The sequence below is a fragment of the Lissotriton helveticus genome, chromosome 6, assembly GCF_964261635.1.
Source record: "Lissotriton helveticus chromosome 6, aLisHel1.1, whole genome shotgun sequence".
Classification (NCBI taxonomy): domain Eukaryota; kingdom Metazoa; phylum Chordata; class Amphibia; order Caudata; family Salamandridae; genus Lissotriton; species Lissotriton helveticus.
In genome coordinates this window covers 2,059,383,969-2,059,406,439 of record NC_136067.1, presented here as the reverse complement: position 1 = coordinate 2,059,406,439, position 22,471 = coordinate 2,059,383,969, and the positions used below count along the sequence as shown (strand labels likewise).

General features: G+C 41.6%; 1 protein-coding gene across 1 annotated transcript in view; it reads right to left on the bottom strand.

Annotated features, from left to right (window-relative positions):
- Window positions 1-22,471, bottom strand: part of LOC144762986 (vomeronasal type-2 receptor 26-like) — a 150,781-nt gene that overhangs the window by 115,410 nt on the left and 12,900 nt on the right. The window contains exons 2-4 of the mRNA XM_078648300.1: window positions 17,055-17,300; window positions 14,155-14,446; window positions 11,506-12,345 (exon numbers count right to left, since the gene is read on the bottom strand). Coding sequence (XP_078504426.1) covers window positions 11,506-12,345; window positions 14,155-14,446; window positions 17,055-17,300 — 1,378 coding nt within the window. The remainder of the gene's footprint in view (window positions 1-11,505; window positions 12,346-14,154; window positions 14,447-17,054; window positions 17,301-22,471) is intronic.

Genomic DNA, 22,471 nt, shown 5'->3' with positions numbered 1-22,471 from the left:
TTATTTATTTTACTCTTATTTTAGTTGTGGGATGCTAGGCATGTAGGGGTGTATAGTAGTAAGTTAATTAAGTAATAATTAATGAATAATATATTACTAACTGCTTATTAAAACATGTAATTGATTTTTAATTATTAAACTATGGACTACTGATTTATTTTACTTATATTGTAGGTCCAGGACCCTAGGTAATATATAGGGTGTTAGGAAGGTGCTATCATCAGTGATGTCATAAGCAATACATTGTGGATGTGTAAGTTATAGTTAGCTTAGGTAACTATAGCTGCTGAATTTCCATGGCTTTATACAAGTGAAATCTGAACTATAACATCCCTGTAACCTTTGTTTTTTCAGTGCATTTCTAAGTTTTTTAAATTCTATTACCTAACTGTAACGTCCCTTTAACCTTTAGTTTTTTCAGCAAATATCTACTCTTTTTTAATGTGGTTTCCTAACTATAATGTCCTTGTAACCTTAGATCTTGTATTGAATGTCTAGTTTTTTTAATGTAAAGTAATTTTTCATTACCATACTTTAACCGCTGCCATGGTGTCGGGCACTTCTTCTAACTGCATTCAACGTTTCAAGCGTGAGAGTCTGAATTGCCTGAAGATTGACTGTTTCTTTTATTGTTTTTATTTAGCAATGTCTGTAGAGTGTACAGTTTGAAATTACACAAACTATTTTTTATTGCTCGCCTAAGAGTTGTTTGAATCCCCTAGAAACACTTACCAAAGGGCTGAAAAAGAACAGGTTGGGAGATTGCAAGGGAGGGGGTCCATAGTGGCTCGCGTGTTTCTATGGGGGTGGGGGTGTGCTTTCCCAACAAGAGTATCTCATTATCCATGAACTATCTGCCCCCCACTGATTTCTGGAGCTCCAGCTTCGGGCCTCTAGTGCAGTGCACCCAGCTGCCTACAGAGGGTCCTTGGGGCACAGGGTTACCAACAGAGGGTGGGACTCTTGTGAGTCACCTCAGGGCTGTGAATAGTATTCAGACATAGAACAAGAGATTACCCCTGCTTGTAATGTTTAGGGCTGGTATGAGGGTAAAGCTGGTGGAGGGGGGCACCTGCCCGGGCATCCATGCTGGACTGAAAAAGCAGTAATGAGGACTACTGTAGTGCTGATTTTATGATAATAGTATGTGAAAATCTGACTATAAATCTGACTTAAATCCACTGGTGCAGCCATTGCCCATTTTGCATGTCTATATGGAGGGGCTACTATGGTTCCGACGTTAACAATGAAAATGTATCCAATCATTATATATGAAGGCAATTGTATTTAATAAACAAATCTTGGAGGTTTTTGACACAGTTTGTATTCACATTTTAAGGAAAACTTAAACCTACTTTCTTTGACCTCTCATGCAATGATTAGTCTAGAATTTGGCCTCACTCAGCTAACTATTTTAAATTATATAAACATAGTTAATTATCTATTTGACTTTCAAAATGCATCACTGCACCTTTTAAAGGGTCTAATCAAGGAAGATCTTGAATCGCACATAGGAGACCAACTCCCCCAGGAAAAGGGCTTCAGTGCAATCCGCAATAGAAAAAAATTACTTTGTGCACATCCATGGATGTGTGGGGGGCACTACATGCACCCTCAGGGCCACTTAGCAGTGGCCCATGGGGGCCCCCAAATTATGTTCCTGTCTGCCTTTTCATGGTGGTGGGACCGCCATGAAAAGGCAGTCGGAAAGGGACACTCTAATACCGAACAGGTACTTGTACTGGCACTGTCTCCATTGTAGGGATAGGATTACGACCACCGCCCCGACGGGAACTTGGATCATGCCGCACATTTACAAAAAATAGGGCAACACACCACTGCAAGCAATGATGCTAGAATACCTGAGGGTGCAAAAGCCGAGACATAGTAAATAAGGCCTGTTGCCTCTCACAGGCTGCCTAGTGCCATGCATGGACCTTTGTACCATTGTGCAAAGACATGTGTGTGCTGTCCAGCATACGTTTTGTACAGGAATGGTAATTTTTTTGTGCAAACTATATTTTTAGTCTTTTATAACATTTCTCACTTTATATATAGGATGTTCAATGCAGCACAGATACAATGTTTGAACTGTTAGGAAAAATTAGAACATTTCTCCGCATTTGTGCCTGCCTCAAGACTATCAGGAATAATGACTACGGAGGTTGATTGGCTGTTGTTCTCTGTTGTTTCTTATGTATCTTTGTTTAGGACTTCAGATGATTGTCTTCTTAGTTGCATACCCAGATGGGTGATATTGTTTATTATTTGGAGTAAGTAGCACATTCAGAGATTGCACATTGGGGTGTTTCTAATGGTGATGGCTTTTTTTCAAAATTTCTTACTGTTGAATACGCTCTTAACAACATAAGGTTAATTACTGAAGAAACATCTTGCAATTGATATGTTAATCTTCTAATTGAATTGTTTTGGGTCATGACAGTCTGCATACATGAGTTCCCAAAATTTGCTGTTCAACAAGCAACTTGATATTTTTAGATTGAATTATTATTATTATTATTATTACATTTGTACAGCGCTCAGCTACCCGAAGGTTTCCCGGCGCTAGAGAACACAGAAGGATGAAAGGCTAGGCAATAGAAGAGGTAAGGAGACTATTGATTGAAGAGCCAGGTTTTTAAATCTTTATGGAATTTAAGATAGTGTTGTTCAGTATGTAGATTATAGGGGAGAGAGTTCCAGAGTGAGGGAGCCAGATAGGAAAAGGAGCGTCCACCCATTCTGGCTCGTCTGATCCTAGGGACTTGGAATTTGTGTTGGTTGGAGGATCGAAGAAGGCGGGGAGCGATAGTGGTGTACTAAGGCCTTTAGATAGTGAGGTGCTTCACCAGAGTTAATCTTATGCATGTAGCACAATGCTTTGAATTTGGCACGATTGTCAATCCGGAGCCAGTGAAGGTCACGTAGTGAAGCTGAGGTAGCAGTTCTATTGGGATGTTTGCAGGGTAATCTAGCAGCAGAGTTCTGTATGACCTGTAACCTGTGCAGCACTTCCTTGCTTGCACCCAGGTACAGAACATTACCATAATCCAGTCTAGATGTTATGAGGGCTTGGATTACAGTTTGTTGGGTGGACAAAGGAAGCATCCACAGAATTTTCCTAAGCCATTTTAAAATGGCAAAGCAAGTGGAGGCTACTTTGACCACTTGTTGCCTCATTGTCAGTTGGTCATCGACAATGACACCAAGGTGTCGGGCGGATTGAACTGGGAGCGGGGGGGGAGCCCATCTGCGACGGCCAATGTTGGGGGCCCCAGGGGGTTTTATTGTTACCGAAGAGGAGGAGTTCAGTTTTTCCACCATTACGTTTTAATTTATTGGCATGCATCCAGTCGGCAATGTTTATTAGCCTAGATCGGAGCACTAAGGTATTGGAAGTTGTTTTGGGGGAAAGTGAGAAAATGATCTGGGTGTCATCAGCGTAGGAATATACCGTGAGCCCAGCTTCCTCAGCTATTCTAGCCAGAGGGCTGACATATATGTTAAAGAGCAAGGGGCTCAGTATGGCGCCTTGAGGGACTCCATACTGAGATACATGAGTTTTGGAATTGGCAGTAGGGGAAAAGACTTGGAAAGCCATACTTGTGGATCCTTTTAAATGTGCTGATTTATTTGCTTGTTCATATTTTGATTTTTTAGTGTAGCCCCTGACGAAGGGACTATGTCAATGTCTCGAAATGCATTGGGCCATCAACATCTACATTGATTGAAGGAAGTCATCATATTTTCGTGTTTCTTAATGCAAATTATGTATTATATTCATTACTTTTTGTTTCATCTATGTTTAAAAAAATATTTTCGAAATTGAATATTTAAAAACATTCAGCTTTGTGAAGAATACATTGAGAATAATGGAATCTGTGGTTTAAATTTGGTTTAGTTTCTTTTGAACAATTTGTAAATCAACATTAGTAGTGCGTACCTGAGTCTAGCAGGCAGTTCAGCAAGCTAGCCCTCCTTTCAGTTACTTTTGGAGTGTTTAGGTAAACTTTGTCAGGCACAGCACACCGATCTAAACATTAGGTTAAAACTAGGACTGACACAGTTTTAACCCGGAATGCTTAGATCACCATCTTATGCCTCAAGGAGGCAGCATGTTTTGACACAAAGCAGGTTGGTCAATTTTTGCAGATCTGGCTATGTGTCGAAACGCATGGGTGGTACCAACGGAATGCCCATGTACCGTTTGTAGAAAGTCATAGGGATACAATGTAGTGCAAAGCCGCACCAAGCTCTATTTATACTGCAAAAAAGGGCAACTTTGCAGTGCAATGGAAGTTTTTTGCTTGGCAGTAATTACTATATGCAGATTATCTCTTCAATTTGCATCACTGTACATTCCTTTGCAGCAGCACAAAGTTTGGATAATCTGCCACCAACATTCCTGCCTCCCATTCTCATGCTCTTCTTTGTTGTGTTATTGTGTACCAATCTTGAACACTGAATGTTTGCATTCTCATTTCAAATACAAAAATTGACTACATTACAGCCTAGTTATTACAATTAACAGTGTCAACTAGGCAATGACCTTGCTGTGAAAGTCAATCCATAACATTTTGAAGGGACTGTGGTGAGCTCTAGGTTTCCCCCTATTGGCTGTGTTTGGGAGTTTCGTAGAGGAGGTATGAGTGGATAATCACAACCTATAAAATGTCCTGTGGAGATTATGTGTGTGTTTTTTGGGAGTGAATGTACAATGAGAAGCTGCACCCATGTAAATAGTGAATTAGCTTGGGATTGTCATGGGACTAGCTGAGTTTGTAGTGTAGTTCCTATCTTCCCAATAGGCTCTGCGCATTGGAATAGTACCTACAGCAGTAAAGGCCTAGGCCAGACGTTAACTAGGTCTACTACTGTCGATACTAGACTTAATTTTTGGGTTTGCCAGCTAAGCTCAGAGTTCGCTAGAAACTTTCTCGAATGTTCAAGGAAGGATTAACTTCCCTGATTAGACAAGAAGGGATTTAGTTTCTGACAACCATAGAACATGACAACTTTGCTCTCCCCTAATCAAGAGTCAATCTCGAGAGTCGTGTGAGCACAAGGCAATTATTTTACTCAGTCAGTACGTGCATTCTTAGTCTCATCAGAATGTAGAGAAAAGGAAGAGACGGGCGTGTTCAATAAAAAGGTGTTATTTATTGATCAGTCTCTTTTCTCATACATGAGAAATGGATCGATATTATTGCAATACTTATAGTTAAGTAAAGTGCATACATTAAAAGCAATAGTATAAAATAATACTGTAAAAACATTGATATGGTTTCTGAGCCATATGATGTTTAAAATGATTAAAATATATTTACATACACATATACATTTGACTAAACGTACTCAACTGGTGTTTCTAAATACGCCTACCCCGTGTACCTGACCTAAGTCTAATGCGTGGGCGGGAATGGAAAGTTACAGTTTAAGTTAAGTTTGTTTTTGCCAAGTGAATAACTAAAGAATTCTCTGTGAGGGGTGATTCAGTTCTGTACCTGGAATTTAGGATGAATGAGGAATGGTATCTCTTTCTCTGCTCTCGATATTCCAGGCTGCCTGCGAGGGCTGCCCAGAAACGCCGGTGCTGGGTCTCTCGGCTTGAGATAGCAGCGCGTCTCTCAGCGCGTCAGGAAGGCGGGGCTGCTGCCAGCGGGGTCTGCTTCTGCTCTCGGCTTCGGCAAGTATGGCTGCTCCGTCTTGTCACCACGCGTGTGTTTGCATAGGGCAAGGTCGGCAATATTTATACCTTAAAGGTGCCGAGATTGACGTAAGGATGGACATAGGTACGTCAATAAAGATGTCCTACGACTTGCTCGTTAGCACATTCTTTTGCAAAAGTTCTCTGTGAAATCAAAACAATGGCCGCACGGATTATCCAGGTTGTCATAGGTTTGATTTGTTATGAGAACGTCGTATGCCTTATCAGGGGCTGGAGGAATGTCGCTTGTCTAATTAGATCTCAAGCGTTATGACCTAATCAGATAACACGTTCCTGTGCCGTAGTGTGACTGCGTCAGATAACGGTATCTGCATCATGGGGGTTTTCTTGCCTCATGGGCTGACTGTTAGTTAACTTGATAGTTAGTTTAACCAGAATAGGGTCAGGAATAGGGGGACTGATTCAGAACCTATAGAAATACACGACAAGTTAAAGGATGACCCACTTGTGGCAATGACTAGTGCAGATGCCACGCAAGGTGTGGAGTTTCTATAGTGCTCAGGCCAATGGCTGACAAGCAGTTTAGCTGTCGTGGTCTCCTTAGGCCTAGGAGATGAAGGAGGAAAAGGAGGGTTCTCCAGAGAGGGGGATCCACGGGTATGGTTAGGTGCACTGGGTGCAGAGCAGAGGGTAGAAAATGAAAACAATTTGCCATATTTGACTAAATTGGAGCTCCGGTTCCCTTATGACAAATTACTTTCTGGAGTAAGGGATCACTGCAAACCTCTCTTCAGGCTCACAAAATGCATCTTGGAGGGGTAGTCAAAGAGAGATTACAAAAAAGATGGCGAGCAAGTAAACCTGCCTACTTTAATTATGGTGAAGGGTGTGGCAAGCTACTTGCCTCGAAAGTGAGGAACAATGAGGCAAGATGCTTTATAAAGGAGGTTAAATGGGAGGTTTCAGGAAACACTATTCTAACAAGGGAGGGCATAGTAGAAGCCTTTTTAAGCCATTTCTGGTAGGTATACCAGGACAGCTTAGCAACAATGGAGAAAAAGGTGGAGGGATGGTTGGGTCAGGATGTACCCCACTTAGTTAGCGAAGCTCAGAAGAATCTAATTAATAGTGGTTTGTCAGAAGGCGAGATTAGGGGCTTAATTATGACAGGGAAATCAGGTAAAGCTGCAGGTCTGGGTGGTCACCCGGCCGAGATATATAAAAAAACTGGGGCAATATCTTATTCCAGTAATGGTGAGGCTGTTCTCAGCTATATTTGAGAATAGAAGGGAGATCCCCACCTCCTGGAAGGATCCCAAAATCAGATTAACCACCCAATGTTTGTGACTCCTACAGACCCATTTTGCGATTGAATTGCAATTATAAAATCTTCGCTAAGATACTTGCAGAAAGGCTGAATGGGGTTGTGGGGAATCTCTTACATGAATACCAGAAGGGTTTCAAGTGGGGAATGGGGATTAAAGATCTTACATACAACCTAATTGGAGGTATAGACATAGAATTCGTTCACAAAGTGTCCCTAGCAGTTATTACTTTGGATGCGACTAAGGCTTTTGACAGGGTGAACTGGTCCTATCTGCATAACATTCTAAGACTAACTAATCTGGGTGAAAACGTCTGCAGGTCCATAGATCTGATTTATAGAAAACCTACAGCCAAAGTCTTGCTAAATGGGAACCTCTCAAGGTCCTTCAATATCTCTTGGGGAACCAGGCAGGGGTGCCCACTATCGCCCCTACTATTCAATCTATATAATGAGCCCTAAGATTAAAACCCATGAAGAAATAATCCCTTTCAAGTTTAGAGGATGGGAGAAAAAGGTGGGACTATATGCGTACAACTTAGTGGTATACACTTCCGATCTACATACTTCCTTGCCCCTAATATATGAGTTGTCATCTCAGTTTGGGCATATTTCAGTCTATGAGGTCAATGAGAACAAAACGGTTGTTATGGCCTGGAACATCAACTCACAGCAGGAATACATTAAAAAGGAAATGAGGTACTTAGGTATTAAAATCACTCAAAATGTAGAAAAAATTCCAAAAGTTAATTTCCAGAACATTAGCAAAGAAGTGGGGAGGTTACTGTTGAGTTGCTCCCACCTCCCCTTGACAATTTATTTAACCTGGGGCCAACTGATAGACAATGGAAGCCTGATCACTTGGGATCTGGGGCAAGAGATCACCAACAACAGCTGTCAAAATTTAAATATCTTGAATTTAAAATTGTAGTCTTTCTGTTGGGACGGATACAGGTTTTTCAAATGAACTAGAGTCCCGAATGATCAGTAGCATTATTAGAAAAAAGGAAGTGGCGACCGTTACTGGCTTCTGGTGAACCTATTGGATGGAGATTTCAGTTTACCAATGGAACCGTGGGGGAAGAGCTTGCCGGGGGTTGCAGCTAGAAGACTTATGGCAAGTATCTTGCACTATTCTATACTCCTAGGTGCGTTCTGCAAAGTTACGGAGGAAGCACCTTTTCTGTCTTCACAGGGTTTATTAGACTCCGCTTAGACTATCCAAACTGGGGAAAGCCCCCATGATGAGATGTCCAAAATGTGGCCAGGAAAAGGGGGATGACATCCACATGTTCTTGGAGTGTCCCGAGATTCAAGGGTTCTGGCTAGACATGAGTAATTCTGTGTCTATGATACTCAATAGGATGCTCCAGGTAAGCAAAACTCTTGTACTTTTTGGGGTCCCGGAATATTATGAATCTCTGTCAATTAACACAAGAAAGCTGATTTTCTATTTGATATTACTTGCCATTTTCCTGGGCCGCAGCACAAGCCGCATTAGAAAAGGCATTTTCCGACTGCCGTGATGGTGGTCTCATCCTAATCGGACTCATGCGACCATCAACTCATTCTCAGAAGGTGTCTCCTGCCCAATGCGATGCCGGTTGGCGTTATGGCTGACCGCCATCGTAATTAGGCCATTAGTCCCTCTGTCATTACCAAATCTCCCATATTTCTTGTCCCAGTGCTTACTGGTGGAGTTTTTCTCCCTGTTTGCAAATTCTGACAAGCTATTAATCGAACTGCAAAAATAGCCGCCTTCAACTACTTGTGACAGGATTAGACTAGAGAGGGTCAATGCTGAATTACTTCTTTTTTGTTCCTTCATGCGGACTCGACAAGATGCAAAGGTATGCATTTAATGTAGATGGTTTCAGATAAATCCCAGTCCCAGTTAACCCAGCCTTCATTTCCTCTAGCTCCCCTAAAAGCCTGAGTGCCAAATAAGTCCACAGCCCAGTTGGGTGTCGAGGCAGCCTGGAGCAACACATATCAGGCAAATGGTCCTTGGAGACTGTCTCTTCAGGATACTATGTGAGATTTGCCCAGGATCCTCAGGAGATTTTTTTTGTGCCTCACTATCTGATGACTTGGTAAGATGATAAGCATTATTAGAAGGACTTCAAGACCGCTTGAGCAAGGCAGCGATAATAACAATACCAGAAGAGCATATTAATCTTTCCGGTACAGAAGTTATCAGGGGGGGTTTAGATCAGTTTTAGAGTTGAAAAATGTCAATATTTTTATTCCATAATAGACATTCAAAATGATAATTTTGACAAGCATCTTTCCATTCCTGAGTAAATCAGAATTTATAGCATTAATTGACATGTTAGATGCCTATCTGCATGTGTCAGGGCACAAATCATCTCAGAAGTTCCTCAGATTCTTTATTCAAGACAACCATTACCAATTCCAGGTCCTTCCATTTGATTTGGCAACAGCACCAAGAATATTTGCAAAAGTCTTGGTCCCAATGTTAGGTACATTACATTCCAATTAAGCTTAAACATTAGATTCCCTAGCAATAGTATGGCCTCAAGGAATGTTGTATGCCGTCCTTCTGATTCTTCCAATCCCAAGAGTCATTCAGAAGAGTCAGGATGATCTTGTATGGGTGTTGATAGTAGCCCCTTGCTGGCCTTGCAGGAATTGGCTCCCTTATCTCCGCAGGCTATTGATATTCCCTCCTTGGTTGTTTCAACGTAGTCCTCTCCATTGAGAGTTTCATGCCTGAATCAAGCAACATTGGAGAGACTACACTTAGGGGTTTGGAACTTGACAACTTAAACATCAGATCTCAAGACTGTTTGGCGGCAGCAGCATTAGAGATTCAGCACTCCAGGTGTACATCAATTTTAATGGTTTTCAAACAGCACCGGATATCCTTCTCGAAATGGTGTAATCGTCGAGGTCTTCTTCCTGTCTCTTGTGATCCACCAAAAATGGACGTTTTGAGGGATGCTTTCCTACTGGGTTTTGCGGTGTTCACACTTACGAGTCATCAGTTGCGGTCTTGACACTTAGGAGTCACCAGTTATCAATCCGAACCATTGGAGGTACAAACTATGTAGATATGGGCAATTTACTAGAAAGATTAGTTTAAAATTATTCACCAAACACATCTGTTTACAATTCTCCTGTAGCCTCTTGGGATGTCCCTTTAGTTTTGAGAGTTCTTCGTTCTCCTTCTTTTGAACCCCTAGAGACAGAGGATCTTAAGTTGCTGTTACATTAGATAGTATTTCTGAGAGTTATCTGTTTGGAGAGTTTGGTGCCTTATCACACACTGATCCTTTTTTTAGTTTCTTTCCAGATAAGGTGATTCTAACACCTGCTCCATCTTTTCTTTACCTCAAATCCCATCTTTATTTCATGTCTATCAGGATCTAGTGCTTCCTTCTTTTCATCACCACTGGTGTACCTCTGGAGAAGATAAAAATCCATTCACTGAATGTATATCACGCACTCTACTTTTATGTTGAACAAACGACATCATTCAAGGAAGTAGACTCATTGTTACCTTCGAGCAACCTAGGAAAGGTTTAAAGCAGTCCACTTATACACTGAGTAAATAGTTAAAAAAATCTTAATCATTGCTTATTAATCAGAAGTAAAAGATCTTTCAAGATCAATTCAAGGAAGATCCAGTTGTTGAGCATCTACTTCATGGGGCCTTTTCGAAGAAAGTCATTTGTGCAGGGTCAGACTTGGACAAAAAACATGCCCTGTCCCAAAATAAAAGTAGCCCCCATTGGCAAACCAGATAGCTAAAACCTAGCCCCCATTTGCAAACCAGGCCAGTTTTGAGCTTATAAAGACACACTGTATGGTTAATTTTCAAGGTATGGTAGAGTGCATTCACTTGTATTTGATGCAGGTAATGTATGTTGTAATATTCGGAAAATCAACAGTAAAACCTGCCCACCTGGCCATAAAACAGGCCCATAACCTGCTAGCAAATGGCCCACACACTGATCTGTCAGACAAGCCTATTGGGCACTGCCTGATTACCCTGTAGGCTAATCCAACCCTGCATTTCTACAGCAGCCAAGTTTTTCTACCCACACTCATTTATTACTCACTACAGATTGCAGGTGGGTGGCGATTCCTGTTAAGACTTTGGGGTAAAGGTACTGGATTTAGTAAACTCAATGTAACTTCACCAGATAGTAAAACAATAAATTAATTAGAACTAATTTGTGTGTTTCTTGGCTGTTTTACTTCTGCTTGGGTATGCACTCCACCACTGAAGACTGGGATGAGGTAGATGCGGAAGAACTTAATGACCAGGTTAATTACCAGTAATCTTCATTACTCTGAATCCACGTCTTCCCCTTCACAGTCAAAGTTCCCCCTAGCAAACGCACCCTCCCAGGAGGGCAAGGGTTAAAATAGCAGCAGTGTGTTGGGCTCACAAAGTCAGAATAATGAAATTACTAGTAAGGAACTGGGTCATTCCACAGAGTTTTGTTGAATAACATTATGTTTCAGGAAGTAGTTTCACACTTACCTGCCATGGCTGAATGTCACTGGAGTTGGCACATGTTCCATTCACAAAAGGCCCACTGCCTGGCTTGCATAAAATAAGTTCATTCAGTGCATGTGCATAGACATGGACTGCAAGGTATGCATGCTGAGTGTAACTCAGATCATTTAGGCCAAATAGATCTCTCTCCACCTTTTCTAATGCCTCTTTACCAGAGCAAGGTCTTACATCAGGACGTAAGTCCCCTGGTGCTGAGTAATTTCCTTGGGGCTGCACCCATTTGCAATTAAATGCCTTTTCCCAAAAGAGCTTTATAAATGTTTCCCCTGTAGATGTGGATGGGTGAAGGTGGTTGAGGAAGTCCCAGAATCCTGGCATTTGGCCTGTGTTGTGCACCAAGCCCACTGTCCCATTCAGCACTTCCCATGCCTGTCTGGTGAACAGTGCTGGAGTGATCCCGAATGAAGCAGAAGCAACAAACACCTTCCCTGTGACTTGCTGTTCGTAAAGAGCATCCATTAAAGCTATGACGTGCATCTCCGGGCTGTGGAGGACAATTACGTTGACTAAATACTGCTTGATTACTTTCACCACCTGGAGGACCTTATTCTTTGTGTAACTCAAGTGAATCTTAGCCACAAACGTCACACAGCCTCCGTTCTTCTCGATTCCTTGCCTTATCGCATGACCACCCTGCTCTCCCACATCATTGTCCACCACCACCATTCCCACCCAGAACCATTGGAAACGCCTGATCAGCTGGGGCAGAGCAATGGCTTGGAATTTGTTGCTTGGCACTGTGCGTAAAAATGAGGGAAATTGAACCTTGTCGCTCAGAGCTGAAAACGTGGCTCCATAGCTAATCTAGTGAAGAGAAGACAAAATAGGACACTTCTTGAGAAAAAATTTGTTTTACCAAGGAAACCCACAGTGTCAATCATTTTGCAGTTGTGGGTTTGCACATATTTTCAAGTCAACACTTGAACGTTTGGATAAAACAACATCCAGCAGAGCTAAACCTTTTGAATCCTTCTTCATTTTTTAATTCATCAAAATCTCTCATTCTAGTATCATTTACCCATTTTAGAATTCAATCTTCAGTTTTCAATGTTCATATGTTTGTTCAATGTTTAATATTTTTATGTGACAGATACTGGGGATTTGTGGCTATAATGTATATATTAAATGTTTTAATAATTTTTTATATGTTACTGGATGCTTTCATCAATGTTACCAAAGGCTGATAAATGTAAAGAAAGTATCTATGTACACTTTCTTAACAAATTCCTACAATATACAAGCTTATGTATAGCTATAAAACATTTACTTTGCATGTGCATGCTTTCACTGACACGTGTCTATTCTGATACCTTGTATGCAATATATCAATAATTTGGAAATGCAGGAAAGATTTTATGAACCATACTTAAAATAAAAAATCCATTCCACACAGCACAAATTTATAATGAACTTGAAAATGTACAAACAACTAAAATGAAAATTCAACAATTAAACGCTGCAAATGAAAATTGCAAATAAAAATTATAGATGTCAGTACTGCTTAGGCAGAGACATGCAGGTTGGCATTTGTCATGCCAAACAATAGTAAAAAAGAAAGAGATAGCTTAGAGAAACTTAAATCCTTAATAATGTTAAAGAAGACATAAATTCAGCGAATCATGTTTAGCTTCTCTATCCCAAGTAATGATTATTTTATGTTTTTTTACTTTGATATTTTAACAAAGACTTAATACACTTATCTGTAAGTCGATCAAAATTTTGGAACAGATAGTGGACTCATTCGTTTATATTATGACGTACATGTGTCTGTCTTATACAATTGATAGCTATCATGTTATTGTTGACAATGTGGGATGCAAATATTTGGGATGAGTCTACATTTGGTGAAGCTTCATCTATGCTGCATTCAAGTTTTTCATGGATGCTTGGTATAATCTCATACAAATTTGGAGTACTACTCCACAGACCCAGAAACTATCAAAGCTAATTCTCATCTTCTGCCTCACAGGCTTTCTTCACAGACTTTGAAAGAATAATGTCTCTATTGAATCTATGCGCTCCAAATGACATTTTAAAAGATGTCAGCAGTCTTTATTCCTCATTCAGTTCCACCTGATCATTTGTAAAGACAAAACAAAATTCATATTAGCCTTCCCGTGAGTGGCCAAAATGTCTGAGATGTTTGTGAGAGTGTGCCTACCAGTCCATAAATTCTGTTTGAGAACTCCAGTTTACACACATGCAGAGCATCTCTCCCGTTTATTTGCCTACAAGCTCTGAAGTCAGTCTATCCAAGAACTGTATATGTCAATAACTTTCTCTCATACCAACCTGTCCAATTTGTATTTGAAGGGTTTCTTCAACAATTATGCACATTAGAATTTGTGTTCTGCTTGCACCACTCGTTTTGGAGGTATTTCCACATCGAAAATCCAGAATTGTGGTAATTGCAGATTTGTTTACAAGATATCAAGATAGTTCCTATGGTTTTGAAAGTGAAGCATTACAGAACTAGGCCTAAGCATAAGGTGATCAAGAAGAGTGTTAATTCAGAAATTGATGAGGCAAGAGGTGGATGATAGGCATAGTCAAGTGAGAGAAAATATTAGTTGACATTTCATATAATACTCTAAACAAACTGTGTGCAGTTACCTGAGGTACATGAAAAATTCCCAGCACGCGAGCCATGGGAAGGGATAAAGCTGATACCTGATCTCCCACAATCCCAGCCAGTAACTGATGAGGCCAGCAGTCATAACCAGGCACTGTACTCTCCACCCCTGAGAGCAAACCCAATGTTCCCATGATGGCTCTGGCCTCTGACGTGCAGGAATCAAAAACTCTGAAGCCCAGAGTCAAGTTGGGTAGCATGTTTGGAGTCCGATTAATTTCTTCTACTGCAAACATCATGCCTAATATATCCCTGTAGTACTTGATTTGGAACCTGTATAAATGGAGAAATTAGTAAAACATATCACACTGCCATGCATAACAATGCACTGTAACAATATAAACCTCTTCTCAATATATCTGTCATCTCTAGCCGGCTGGAATATGGCAACAATCTCTCACTGGGGATCACACCATACCTGCTTTGATGACTACAGATCATACAGAATGCTGCAGCCAGACTCATCCTGGATCTCCCTAGACAAACCCACATCATCCCCTACCTCAGGGACCTCCCCTGCATCCCTTTTCAGGTACGATGCCAGTTCAAGCTCCCTGACCCATGCATCCCAGGCCCTACACACCTACGGACCCGCCTACCTGAGCTATCGCCTGAACTTCCATCAGCCCACCAGAAACCTCCACTCCGTGTCCCATTCTCGAACCCATACCTCCAGTATCTGGCATAGCAGATGCGGAGGTCACTCCTTCTGCCTCCTAGCAGCGAAGAGATGGAACAAGCTACATCTACGGACCTCTCCATCTCTTCCAAAGTTCAAGAAAATCCCTGAAGACCTGGCTATATGGCTCATCAACTGGACCTGCCAGTGCCTGGATGTGCTCATGGGTGGCAAGCAGCGTTTTACAAATCTACTGATTGATTGATTAATTGATTAGGCACAGAAAAGCTACGTTCAATGCGAGCACCATAAACCCTAATTTACATTCCTTGGGGGCACAATAGCCCAGTGTGCCCTCTGTCTGAGCCCCGGGTAAACTATGGTATTACAGAAGGTGCTGCAGATGCTTGTAAGGTCACTACTTTAATACTTATTGTGCTAGCAAACAAAAATGTGCCAGACTGTCAGCACAGCCCCTGAGGGCAGTCCTCTGAGGGGGCAAAAAGGATCCCATGGACCCCCCATAAACCGCCCTGGAGTCACTCACTGCATCTGCCTGCAGAGGAATCCTGGATCCCTCTATGAAGTGCACCAGAACTGTGAAACACTGAGAGGGTTTGATTTGAAGTAGCCTTTCTGCATTTCGGAAGAGTGTGTACCGGCCCTAAGGGCCGTGTATTAATTGTAATAAGGCACACTGTCCCTGTTTGTGCCCAGCACACCAGTTGAAAGGTGCACCGTGGTGCAAACAGGGACAGTTCACCATATATGTAAGAAGGGCCCATTTCCCATAGTAAGATTTAATAATTCATGTGTTACCTTGGAGATTGTTTTCTTTGAAAGTATTGATTTAAAGGCAAGTAATGTAGGAAGAGGAAGGATGATTTGTATTTGAAAGGAGAAGTCAGGACAACCTAATGACATTATGTAGTTTGCAAGTACACATGAACACACCAGTTCTGGGTGGTTTAAATTCACATTTTTGATGAAGCAACTAAGGGGCTGCACTCCTGAGGCTAGTCAGATCCACGTGGCACTCTGGAGAGTCTACTGGGTTAAGAAAACATAACTTGGAACACAGACGTGCATGGTTCCAGTAATACTGCAACACCCACAGTACAACATCTCAATCATATAAAGGAGGAAGTCTGACAAATTAAGCAATGTGAGTAATGCCCTTCAAAAATTGGGGTACATGACAACCCTCCTTCAGCTTGAATCACAGGAGAAAATGCAAGAGTAGGGAAACTTTTCCTCTGGACCAGCCCTCTGATTTTAACTGGGATGATCACTTGGAAGGGTTTGATGGCAGGAAACTGTGACTGCTCATTGCCGGATAGGAGAAGGAGTATTTAACCCTATTCCACCAACGTGGGCTTTTCTGTTCCAAGAATGAAAGCAAGCCCTTACCGGCTGCCTCACTACTCAGTAAAAATAAACTTGCTTTAACAACTTGTTTTGTTGCAGCATCAGAGCATAATGTATAAGGCAAAACATTGCATGTAGGATCACTGGGTGTATAACTAGGGGTAAAGTACAGCGAATAAAATTAAAAGCCTTGGACATATTTCAAGCACTCCAACTCAGCCACTGGGAGAATCGAGTGTGAATTTAGATTTAGTAAACCACAAAACTTGGACCGGTCTAGCCTTGTCAATGAACACTGCTAAAGCCCATGGAACAATGTGTATGCCCTCAGTCTCAAACACTGCTGTGTTCTTCCTCACAAAAACAACAAGGTGATGAATGGAATACTTGAATTAATCCCAGTCACGGGTCATCGCTCGGGAGCACATCCCAATCCACGGTTTTTCACCGACTATGCCACCTCGGTTTGGACCCAGCCAACTCCAGGCCATGCCCGCCCTGAACCAGAACACAAACAACCCTGGACCGGTTTCACCCTAGTTAGGGCTCTTCAGATGAGTACAGCGTGGTTCCAGTGGCACGGGACCCACATCTGGGTGGCATGGTGAGCAAAAAACGATGGATTGGGATGAAGCTTTCCATACATCACCTTGTTGTTTTTGCATTTGATGCTCTAAGTGCGCCAGGTATGCCCAGAGGTGGCTCCCGGGCTCAATTGCTTCATGAACTCCTCATCGGAAATAAGTCCATTGTAAAATGTTAACTGTGATTTGAGATCAATGACATAGATTGTAGATTTTAATAAATTGTGTCCCACATTTCTTAGCTTAGCACTAGCCGCTAATGGTTTTCTATCCCCTAATAAACTTTACAGCATGTGCAACTCTTTCTCACCCCTCACAGGAGATCCTTTCTGGGACATCTTGGAAGGAAGGTTGAAGAAAGCGAAAGGTAGAGTGAACGACAAATGAACCTCCGATAATAATGTCTCCGTCCCTAGAGAGTCCATCCAAGGTCTCGCTGTGCAGGGCACACCCAGGGTGGATCGATGCCTCTCCGACTGCTGAGATAAGGAGAAGGATCACAGAGCTGGCCAGGCTCATCCTTAGACATGGAAAGTCAATCACTTCTGCTGGCCATCTGTGGGTGAAATTGAAGGACATGTTAAGTAGGTAACAGAAGCAGAGAGCATAGACTGACTACCATACCACGCTTTCTCATTATTCATGGGAAATCTAATTTACACCTGTCTCTAACTTAGGAAGTCAGATTTTCTCTGCACTGAGACCAGCCTCTCACTGTACAGAAGCCATGCGCTCACTGCACTGAAACCATCTCCACTGCACAAAGACCAGCTTCTCAATGTAGAGAAACAAGACACTCATTGCTGTAAACCAGCTCGAGTGCACAGAGACCGACCTCTCACTGTACAGAAGCCAGACTCCCACTGTTAGGGAAGGCAGCTCTTCTGCACTGACACAAGGTCCTTCTACTTGAGCGTCATCCTCTCACTGCAGTGAAGCCAGCACCTTTCTCAGAGATCAATCTCTAAGTGCACAGAAGCCAGCTCACATTGCAGAGAAGGCACTAATTCACAATACCTTAAGCTCCCCAAGAAACCAGCCTCTCTCTCTCGAAAGAAGCAAGCATCCAACTGTAAAGATGTCAGTCTCTCGCTGTACAGAAAGCTTCTCTTTGCACTGAAGCCAGCCCCACTACCCCAAGTCCAGCCACTCAGTGTACAGGAGCCAGCACCAGTCTATACAGAAGCCAGCCTCTCATTGCATTGAAGCCAGCCCCTCTGCACATAATGCAGTCTCTCCCTGTACAGAGGTCAGCCTCACCCTGTAAAGATATCAGCTGCCTCTGAACAGAGACCATCCTCATTTGCCATGAGCTTTTCACAGAAGGAGACCTTTATCTGGAGTAGACAGTGATCTATTAGTCCATGTAAAACAGTACTCGCCATGTGGCCATGAACTGTAAGCAGCAACGGCCAGATGGAAATTCCTCATGGAGAATGCAACTGTTTGCCAGAAATTAAAACAGCACCTGCAGAGAGTATATCACAAAGGGTGAAAGACCACAGTTGTCTCCTGCAAAGCATCCCCTCCTTGTCGCTACAAAATTGAGAAGAACCGTGGAGCCATAGACAGATAAGATTCATTGTAGGAAATATGTGCATTCAATATCTGCCCCTTGGTCCTGCAACTGTCTTCTTTCTCTAATCTCCTTAGACCAACATTCTATTCAGCCTTCTCATCGCCGTTCTAAATGGTCTTGGGTATAGAACATATTAATAAGTCAAAGGAAAGGGGGCGAAACAAGGAGAGGAATATACCATGAGAACAGCAAATACAACAGCTATGTAAACTACTCTACTTTGACTCTAAAGTGTGTATTTGTTCAACAGAGGTAGCCAAGCAGACGCTGTTGTCAACGAAGCTGGGAAAGTTTGCATGAACGAAGTCTGAGCCCGGGAGTCTGTTCCCAGAAAGGCCTCAATGCTGACAGATTGCTGTTGGCATGAGTCCCAGTGAAGTCTTCTACATTCAGACTTAGAAACTTTTATGAAAGTCCGATCTTCTTCAGCGGGCCAAACCAGCAAGTTGAATCTGACCGGCAATTTGACATTGACAGCATCAGCTCGATGGCGATCTTGGTCTCCCACCTGTTCTCTGGAGAAAAGTTGGCAAAATATTTCTACGTTCCGAATTTTGCAATTTGGGCACAAGGAGTACACTCTAACACCAGTACAGGGTCCAGAACCTAGAGTGCACCACTTCAGGGTTAGGACTCACTCCAACAGAGGCCTGCAGCAGGGTCCAGTTCAGGTGCACTTAAAATAAGTCAGCTGGGAAGGTACAGGGAAGAGGCTTAGTCATGTCCTTCAAACAGAATGTCATCCAACTGACCCTTCAAGACAAACGGTTCCAGTGTTCCTTCAGGCTCCTCAGACAGCAGGGCAGTCCTTCGTCTGATTCTCCACATGTTCAGGACTGTTATGATGAGAGTTCCGTGAGTTTAACATTTTATGTTCAGTGTCCTCCTGGGGGTGATAGTCAAGCCTTTGACCATCCCCTAAACCACTTCTAGTCAGTTAATTTTCCACCACTGAGTTTGGTGCCATCCTGACTAGAGAGACAAAGGAGAAGCAGGTTTAGTTGTGAGCTTCATCTGCCAGTGACAGAGTAGGCAGACTAGCCTATGAAGCTTAGGAAGCGGTAGGGCACACCATTTAAGACATCCTTTTCAGGAGAGGAAGACCTCTCCCCATTCCCAAGGTAATGTATCTACTGTCTGGGAGCAATACACTCTTTTTTAAAGTTCAAGTGAAGGTTTATTGAGAAATTAAAGTAGTTACAAAAAGCAATACTTCGTACAGACAATCATTTACCAATGCATAGTAAACAGAAAAGGATAATTAAGAATACTATTGATATACAAGAATCTTCAAGGTAGTAATATAATAACTTAGGAAAAGATATGAATACAATCAAAGGTTCATAGATATTGCAAATAGTAGTACATGTCGAAAAATATACAATTGAAAGGGTGTAACAGGAAGTGACAAATTGAGCACAATTATGTAAAAACCAAACAGTAGGAAGTCAGGGAGGCTTGGTAACTTCTTGCATTGAAGGAGCTGGGGAAGAAATGTTCTTTTCTGTTGTATTTAGAAAGTGCGTGAGAAGGGACCAGAGGTGTAATCTTTTCATTGCTAAAGAGATAGGGTGGACAAGGGCTGTATCTAAACGATGGTTATGGCATACCACATACCACCAAGCTAAATAGGATCATTTAGAAGAGTCTTTCCTATTTTTTGAAATCTGTTGAAACACTACAGCCAGTAGCAAGTCAATGAGTCTTAGTTGGGGTTGATGTTCCCCCCATTCCGGTGCTAAACTACCTAGGAAATTGTTGGTAAGGGAGAGGGGTGTTTTGGTATGAAAAATAACGTTGATTTGGTGCCAAACTTGCTTCCAAAATGTAAAAACATGCGTGCATGTAAATATCATGTGTTTGAAGTCAGCGTCACCTTGGAAGCATGTCCAACATGTGTTAGGATTTGTGTTGTGTATCTTGTTTAGGTGAACTGGGGTGAAAAACAAACAATTGTAAATAAAGAAAAGTGTTTGTGTTGTGCTGGTCGCTCTAGAGGATTTCCTGAGTTTCATCCAAATTCTATTCCATAGAGTAATGGGCCAATTCATTTCCAGATCAGATTCCCATGAGAGTTCCACTTTAGTCTTGTGTCTATTATTGGGAAGTGTCATTAGACGAGAATAAATATTGGAGGCCTTGGGGTTTATGAGTAAGAGATTGTGCCATGGGAATATGGGATGGGATTGTGAAGGGGTGGAGTGGTGAGTTTTGCACGTGTTTCAATTATTGCAATCTGCTAAGTCATAAACTTAGGTTTAAAGGAAGGAGGTAAATGATAAAGAGATTGCATTTGTGTAAATTGAATGGGTGAGCCTTGGTGAAAAAATTGGTAAACCCAAAGGAGACCTTTATTCCTCCATACCTTCCAGTATATGGGTCTCCCTTTAACAAGGATCGATTTATTATGCCAAATTGTGGAGTTGAGAAAAGGTTCTGAGTTGTGTGTAGCTAAGTGAGGTGCAATAGATAATAATTTACTTTATTGCTTAATTATGGGAGTAGAGAGTTTTTGTGGCTTCAGGGTAAAGGAAAGGCATTCCTGGAATGAGAAAGGTGTTAAAAATGAGAGTTAGAGATCCACCCAAAAAGGTCTAGTTTCAGATTGAGTAGTAATCCAATTTGATAGTTGTCTTAATTGGAAGGCTTTGGGATAATTAGAGAAATGGGGAAAGTTAATCCCTCCTTCGAATTTTGGTCTAGTTAATTTCTGTAGCGCCTTTGTGATTTTTTTGCATTCCATAAAAAAGGAGTTAGAATGGAATTAATTTTTTGAAAGATGTTAGATGGAATGGATGTTGGTCTGTTAGAAAGGATGTATAGGACTATAGGTGTGAGCATCATTTTAATAGTGTCTAAGCGACTCCACTAAGATAAATGGAGGGGGTGCCATCTTGCAGTTAGTGATTTAAGTTTGGCAGAGTATTTATCAATGTGTAGAGAAATGGATGTTATAATGAAGGAAGAGAATCAGATGCCAAGATATTTTATATGTTTAGAGTTCCAGGCGAAATTAGTAATCTTAAAATCATCCTTGAAGGTGTATTTAGTTAAGGGTAACATTTCACATTTACCTTTATTCAATTTAAAACCTGATGCCATACCATAATCTTCCACTTCTCCTAGAAAAGCTGTGAGGGAGGATTGTGGTTGGGAGAGAAAAACTAGAATATCGTCAGCGTATGCTGCTAATTTAATTTGTTGAGGGTCTGAGACAAAGCCTGTGATGGAATGATTTTGGCAAACTTTTGACAGGAAGGGTTCTAAAGCTAAATTGAAAAGAAAAGGTGATAAGGGGCAACCATGACGAACACCTCGTTTGAGACTGAAATAAGGGCCATTAGTTGATATTGCAGCTTTGGGATCTAAGTAAAGTAGGGCAATTAAGGATGTGGTTTTTGGTCCAAAGGTAGAAATAATGAGAGGTACCCCTTAAATTAGAATCAAGGGAAGTAGGGTTAACCAACCAATATACAAAGGATATTCCCTTGAAAAATATAGAATAAAACAATTTGAAACTCCAAGCAAGTAGTTCAATACATAAAATCAACAACAATTATACAAAAAATGTTTGTATTACAATTTATTAGATTACACAATTTATTTAAAATACCAAGTGGACAATAGCACCACTTACACAAATAAAACCAGTTAAAAAAGTAAGACAAATGATCAAAATACATAGGGTTCAAGATTGACCTGCAAAATTGAAACAAATTACAGAGACAGACAACAGTGAGACATTCAATTGTGCAATACTGAGTGTATATTCAAACTCAATCTGACCCCCATATGTTATGCACAGTCTATTAATGTGTCAACACAGGTGTCCGAGTTGAAGAATTATACTTTGAAATGCGTCAACGCGTTTCGGTGGCACATATGATTTTAGGCCACCTTTGTCAAGACACTACGTTCTGTCTGTCGAGTTTCTGGGGTCAGTTAGATCACCCTTAAAACTATCCGTTGGATATAATCATGTGGGGGTCTATTACAGCTTCGATAGAACAGGACCAGAGAAGCAGGCAGTTCTCCACGGTAAAAGAGTGAAATGATTGTTTCTACCGGGAGGACATGACGAAAGCGCCCCTGGTCCCACAAAAAGCTTTTAAGAGAAAACCCGTCATCAGACAAGGAAATAGAGTTTG